The sequence below is a fragment of the Coffea arabica genome, chromosome 7e, assembly GCF_036785885.1.
Source record: "Coffea arabica cultivar ET-39 chromosome 7e, Coffea Arabica ET-39 HiFi, whole genome shotgun sequence".
NCBI lineage: Eukaryota > Viridiplantae > Streptophyta > Magnoliopsida > Gentianales > Rubiaceae > Coffea > Coffea arabica.
Window position 1 is genome coordinate 38,617,674 of NC_092323.1, and position 7,707 is coordinate 38,625,380.

The 7,707-nt window shown below is 35.5% G+C and overlaps 1 protein-coding gene across 1 annotated transcript; it reads right to left on the reverse strand.

Moving 5' to 3' along the window:
• Positions 1 to 3,693: 3,693 nt before the first annotated feature.
• On the reverse strand, positions 3,694 to 6,075 carry LOC113701013 (putative receptor protein kinase ZmPK1). Its single transcript, XM_027221451.2, has one exon. The coding sequence runs from the start codon at positions 6,073 to 6,075 to the stop codon at positions 3,694 to 3,696; it is 2,382 nt and encodes a 793-aa protein (XP_027077252.1).
• Between the last annotated feature and the right edge of the window lie 1,632 nt (positions 6,076 to 7,707).

The window sequence follows — 7,707 nt, forward strand, 5'->3', positions numbered from 1 at the left end:
TTCTTGGCCAAGACAAATTGATTCATGTAGATGATCAATTTTATAGTCAAGTAATTTGATAGATTAAGTCATACGATTGAGTTTTAGAGTTTGACATTATTACTAAACTGAACTCAATAGGGATATAGTAATAGAAGGATTTGTATGCAAAACAATTGCAGTCATGGTTCACATAAAAGGATTCCAATCTTTTCATCACCGGTTGGGTGTCATGATATGCTGCTAGGCATCACTCATGAACTATGTTAACTTGAGGTATATTTGGAGAACTTCTCAAGTGTTAGAAATGTTCTAACTAACGTTAATAGGCTAACGTTTATTACATTGCCAACTGGGTAATGGACCTAGATAGTCACACACAAAAAGGATTTGAACTAATAGGGAAGTTTGATTAGAATGGGTTTAGACTTTGATAAGGATGCTAGCACATCTTGAAACCCAAGCTAGACGGAATTTGGAGGTGGTATTTGAGTATGACTCAAATATTATAAAGATGAAAATAATAGTTAATATAATTATATTAATTGTGTTTATATTTTGATGTGATCAAAACTAAAACATGAATTAAATAATTATATTAATTGTATTCTATTTTTGATTTGATCAAGATAAGAATAAAAATATAAACTGGTTGTTATGATTTGGTCAAGATGATACAAGATATTGATCCAATCAAAAACAACAGTATAAATAAGCCTTATTGACAAAGAGTTGTTAAGGGGTCTACTAGGGTGCAAAACAATCAGGATTGTTTTGAATAGGAACAAAGCAATATCGTTGTTTCTTCACTACCGAAACAAAACTCCAAAATTCTGTTACCTATTGGTTTGAGTCTGTGTGGACGAACTAGAGGCCTGACGTGTGGAAGGCTTATTGCTGGAATTCAAACATCTACATCAGGCATCGCAAATTCGTCTGAACAAGTAAGTACTTATTTGCTTTGAAATATCAAGGCCTGAATCAAATTGCAACTTCAAGCAAGAAGAACAAAACAAAACTGTTTGCTCATTCCGCTGCGCAAATAATTTTTTACTTTTGATGAATAAAAGACGACCAAACCGAGTTGTTTTATCTAAATTTCCACCAAAGTTTAAAACTAAACGCAAGAACCACATCAGCAAGCGAATGCATCCCTATACCTCTCTCGTCCACTAGATAACATAGCTTCTCCCAAACTGTCCAATAGATGCTTTTTTTTTCTTTTTTTCGGTCAACATTCGCGTTCCAGAGGAAGCAATTGAATAACCTCCCGAATTTCACTAACACAGCATTAGAAGGATACAAGACTTGAAACAAATAGACAGGAATACTAGACAATTGATGCTTCATCAAGATCAGCTTACCCCCTGGAGATAAAAACTTGGTACTCCAGTTAAAAAGCTTCCCTTGAATTTTCAAAAAAATTCCATCAAACCAAACTCTATGCTGCCTACCCTTTCCAAGAGGAATACGGAGATAAGTAAAGGACACCTTTTGTCTTCTAATATCCGAAATCCAACCAATGGTACGAATCCTAGCAAATGACATCTTCTTGGGACAAATAAACGAATGCTTGGTAATATTCACTTTTTGGCCAGAAAAAGACTGATACGAAAGCAATAACTCGCGAATAGCTGTCCAACACCTCCTTGAGCAGATGGATTTGGACTAAAGACCAAATGGATTTCATTATTCTTCACTAAGACCAAATGGATTTGGACTAAAATATGGTCAATACGTGTGGTGTGAGTAACTTTTCACATGTTTCTTCTATTTTAGAATTGTACAAACAAATCAAACAAAGGAAAAAATCCTTTCGTTCATCTAAAATAATCCAATAAAAAAATTGTATATTTTAGCTGAGTATAGAATTAAATCATTAATAACTTGGTTATATGATAGTTTTGAATATGAGATTTGAGAGACAAATAGCCAAGTAAAATTCTATATTAGTGCTAATTCTCATGAAATAGGTTGGATTACCAACAACTAATAAAAGCAAGACCTATGAGATTTTAGTTATTAGGTGGTAAAATATCCATGTTAAAGCTACAAAGTGGTAAATTAGGCTTAGGTATAATGTTTGTTAAACCTAACCAGGACTCAATTCAAACATTAAAAAAAAAAAAAAAAAAATTAATCCTGCAGAAAACTTGATGGGGTTTTATATAATTTTATAGTTTTTGAAACTGCTTTCTTCTACAACCTTATCTGAACCAGAGCTGTAACATTTCTGGCCACAAAATCACTCCCTTTCCCTCTTTCTCATGCGCTCTCTTTCTCTCTCAGTTATTTCCCACTGCACCAAGCATGAGAAAACTAATTCCATGAATTTACTTCATATTCTCCAATTGCTTTCAAGAACCAAACACAATGTTTTTGATAAGTTTTTGGTAATTTTCGTTGTGTTTTCCTCAGTATTAGACAACCAGAAATCACCTATTTTGATCTACTTCGGAGTGCAAACGAATCAGTATGAATGAGTTAATTGATTTTTTGAGTCTCCGACCCGACCAAGTTCAAGCGAGTCACTGCCGGTTATGGTGTCCTCCATGCTAATAAAGCTAGTTATATGAGACATAGTACTGTTGTTTAGTCCCTCAAATCTTGCGCAACGGATCTTCTGTCCCACACTCTGTGCCACTCTCTGTCCCATTTTTTATTATATTGTTATTTCTCCTTCATAAACATCATGTTTTAGTTCTTTTTTGTTTCCTTAAGATTCAATAATTATTAATTCAGTAAAAAATAAATACAACAACTTAAAAAAAGCAATATATAATAGAAAATTAAAAAATACAGCAGAAAATTCATAAAAAATCTCATTTTTTATGCATTTTGATTTTTTGATTTTGTTAAATTTTGTGTATTACTCAATTAATAGTTATTGAATCTTAAGGAAACAAAAAAGAACTAAAACATGATGTTTATGAAGGAGAAATAATAATATAATAAAAAGTGGGACAGAAAGTGACACAGAGTGTGGGACAGAAGATCCGTTGTAATATACTAGGGGGCTCACTAGATTAGGTGACACACAAATTGCATACATTTGCATTATTTAACTTATTTGAGGAATGGATTCATGTTGCCTTCTTTTATTCATCCTTGGTTATAATTTAAAATTAATCTTCTACACATTAACAGTATGTACAATTTTACCATTAGATGCATTATACACTATCAGTATATATAAGATTAACTCTATAACTTATAAATAAATAGATGGGGATCCATGCATCTCAAATCCTACACACAACAGGTGGCTTTTCCCAGAAGAAAAAAAAGAAGAGTTTGCCCCAAAGAATGTGTATGCATTTTGCTCTAATACTACTGACCAAAGCAACCAATTTTTCTATTTTGTCATTTCTAGCTAGATTTTGAGAGAAATATGGGGAATACGACATTTGAATGACTATGTAAGAAGGCGATTAAAAAGCCACGTCTTTATAAACTTGTCAAAATCTAACAACAAAAATGACTTGGGCACTATAAAGGTTTTCAAGAAACTACTAACTAAATGATTTGGTCACTGTAAAGTTATCCAAGAAACTACTAACTGAAGAGAAAAGAAGTATAGTGAATTCTACACAAAAAGTCGGATAAATCATGCGTGAGCTTTGTAGGACGAAAATTCCTTACAAGATTAGCTAGAGATAAAATAAGATGCAAAAAAATGTCGTCTGCATCAACTTTGAGCAACTAGACTTGTTCTTACACACTTTCTTGATGAAGTAGAATGTCCACCACCTGTCTCATTGTAGGTCTTGCATCTATGTCCTCCTCTGTGCATTTCAGAGCCACTTTAACCAGGATTTTCATCCTGTCAATGTCAAACTCTCCGTTCATGGTAGGGTCTACAATTTCCATGATTGGTATTGGTGATTCTCTTACATCAGCTTCCCGCGTTTTCTCCTTCACCCAACTGATAAGTCTCCTTGGCTCCACTGAATTGCTGTCATCATTTCCATTTCCACCTGAGGGGTTTCTTCCTGTTATCAGTTCCAACAGAACAATTCCATAACTATAAACATCAACTTTGGAAGTTATGGGCAAATTGAAAATCCACTCAGGCGCCATATACCCTCTAGTTCCCCTTATTCTGGAGAAGCTTGAAGTGTTGATGCCACTTCTAGTCAATAGCTTAGAAAGCCCAAAATCTGCTACCTTTGGATGATAATTGGAGTCCAAAAGTATGTTCTGAGGCTTCACATCACAGTGCAAAACCCACTCTAAGCACTCTTCATGCAAATAAGCAAGTCCTCTAGCTGTACCTAGAGCAATTTCATATCTTTTCCTCCAATCAAGTTTGTTAGAGTACAGATTTTTGGCCAGAGTCCCATTCTCCATATATTCATAAACCAAAAGTCTATGCTTTCCCTCCGCACAGTATCCCCACATTTCTATCAAGTTCATGTGATTCAGCCTGCCTATTGTGCCTATCTCTGCAAGGAACTCAGCTTCTCCCTGTATGGCTTCCTTGAGATACTTGATTGCGGCAACTCGATTATCTGACGACAGGATACCTCCATATACAACACCTCCCCCTCCTCTTCCAATTTCTTCGGTGAAATTTCGTGATGCCTTCTTAAGCTCAGCATAACTGAATTTTCTGAATCCAGTTGCAACCTGCAAGTAACCTTGTATTCTTGAATCCGAGTGCTTTCGAGTTTTGAACAAGTAAGCAAGTGCACATATGATCTCAAAAGACCCTACTCCCAATGTACACCATAGATAAGGCTTCATCCAATCTTGTTTCTTTCTTTTGTACGTCCTGTATAAGGGCGTGACAACACTAGCGCACTGCAAATTGACGTCTTGGTTGGGATTTTCGACTGTGGTTAGATCAACTTTGGGCAATCTTATGAACATGGGATCTGGAAAATTCTGTGAACGATATCCATTGAATAAAATAGTCTTTGGGTAACATTGATAGTAGCCAATGTCTATGTTGAATTTGTATTGAACACCTTTACACTCGCAATATTTTAGACATTCATTTTTACATGCCTCAAAGGAGATGTTGGGAATTAAGGTAAGATCAAAGCCATAAAATTCCACATGAAGGAGTTGGAGGAAACCTGAAGCACTTTCATCATTGCAAGAGAGATGGAAATCTGGTTCACAGCCATAAGTCCAATCCGTTCGATTTTTCATCTTGTATCCGGGAAGACAAGTGCATCTTCTGCCAATCTCAGGATCATTGATGCATAAACTATTGGCCCCACAAATCCCATGGATCCTGCATGGTTCAGAACTGTGTTGCCATGTAACTTGCCAACTCCGACTCTGCTTATCTAGGCTATAAACTCGAAGGTCCCCATCAACATCAAGAACCATTCTTCTCTGGGGTCCATTGCCATAATCATTGGTATTAAATTGCAACAGATCCGATGACTGGAAGTAGCCTGATGAATCTAAAACCGCAATCTTACTACTGTTTGAAGAAGTCCTCCCAGCACTCCCAATGGTTATCCAAGTGTTGGGCCAGTAGACACTAGTTATTTCAGGACCTTCGTATCTAAGACGAAGAATACCATCTCCATCAAAGTATAACTTATAAAAGCCAGAAGAGTGATTCGTTGTGCTCCTGGAAGAGACAAGAATCGTGTTTCTTGTGAATAATTGCCCAGGAAGGAGTGTGTCGGTAGGAAAATCAAAACTTTGCCAAAGATTTTCACCCTCAAAAGTACTTAAAACCAGGTTACCATTTTCCCGAAGTTCCAACCGTAACGACGAATTTGATCTTGTATTGCTTTTCCAGACAATAAGCTGCCCTGCATCTGTCAACAGCAGATTACCAGAATCTTGCAGGAAAAACTTAGTATGTTTTCCATTTACCGGCTGGTCTCGATTGGCCATCCAAACTGTGGTATAGTTACCATCATGTGCATCTGTATACCATATGGCGAAGCAATAAGCATTTCCACCAACGCTGAAAAAGCCAGCCGTGAAAGTAGGATCTGGGCTTGAAATTAGAACATCTTGAGTAGTCAGGGAAGAACCCTTTGTTAAACTAGTATGAGTTTTGGAGCAACAGAATTGTGGCAATGAAAGGGCTAAACAAGAAAAGAGAACTAGACCTAAGACAGCCATGGCATCAAAATATCTCCAATCAATGCTTCTGCTGAATTGGCTCTAACATTATTTATAGGTAGGTGTACAGTTTGGAACCACAAAATCATCCTTTGAATGAGCATATAAAGCTCATAACTGGTAAACATTGAACTTGAAGTCCCCTGTATACTGCAGCAGCCCGATCTGACCTCAATAATATATCTGGGACCTATTGCCTACAAGTTGATGTGCACATATTGCTTGATTGGTCAAACTCAGTTTGAAATGAACGTAAGTTTGTTTTAATAGTGCTTGTGGTCCTAATGTTTGGAATTTGTTTTTTTCAATACAGTTTTTAGATCAATTTGTGAATATAATCATTCAACTTAGCAAACCAATAATTGGCAAGAGGCTAGCCGTAGAAAGCAGGAAAAATGTTTTCTTACTAGTTTTTTTTTTTTTTGGAAGATGGAAAAGATATTCATAATTGGTGATATCAAACTGACATCACCCTATGTAATTAATAATTATGCCTTCTCCAACCACTTGATACAAGTTGATCTGGTTACTGAAACTGTCCTTTTTTTGTTGGCGATTGTAGTTTAAGAGAGTTGCTCAATCCGAACCATCTAAGAAGAATGCAACAAATTGTTTTTCCCTTTTTTTTTAGAGTAATCCGTGTGATACGAACTTAATTCTAAAATGATCTTACTTAAAGAATAAAAATTTTTAGTGGCAATTCTGTTCTTCATGCTTTGCTCTAACGTATACAAATATTTTTACTTGGAGAAATCATTGGCTGTAAATATTTGTGTTGTTGAAAAGCTCTAATATGTACAATTGATTACCTATGTGATTTCGGCGATAAAAGTCTTGCTCATTAAATCTTTGACTTGAATTATTGAACATCCTCACATATTATTAACTCTTGGAACAAGTTGCAAAGAGTATTTTATTAATTCATAGTGTACTTTGTTAATCTACCACGGCTCCCAGGTCAATATTGTATGACCTTCTAGTTTTGAATAATTAAGACATTTTGTTAAAAAATTCTTTTAGCAAGAAAGGAGTAAGATTTAAGAAGTAGGAAGGAAAATGGTGATTTTAGTACTGAATTTCTAATTCTTGAAATCTAAACCTTAACTATTAAACCAAGTTAAATAATTAAGACGAGTTGACTTTTATGTCAAAATTTTAGAGGACTTGACCGTACTAGATGGTTTGTCGGGCACAAGCTAAACTCAAGTTAGCAGAGCTCATCCCCTCCTTTCCAAAAAATAAAAATAAGGGGAAACTTATCTGATCCAAATCTGATCTAAACTAATGCTTTCATGGAAAACATAATATGTAAGCTTATAAGTTAGAGGTTCAAATTTCTATATTTGTAGTAAAATCGAAAGATCTAGTAGTGTAATCTTCTGATCTAGAAGTTAGTTCCTCTACAAGTTAGAGGTTCAAATTTCTATATTTGTAGTAAAATCGAAAGATCTAGTAGTGTAATCTTCTGATCTAGAAGTTAGTTCCTCTCCCTTTAGCCTCGCTCCTCCTTCAACTTTGCTCAATGAGGCCCTCCCATAGTATAGGCAAGAGCAGGAATGATGTAAATGCTACCGATGGGCTCCAAAAAAAGTATAAAAATTAGTTTTAAAGGTTTGTTTTCCTTATCCCTTC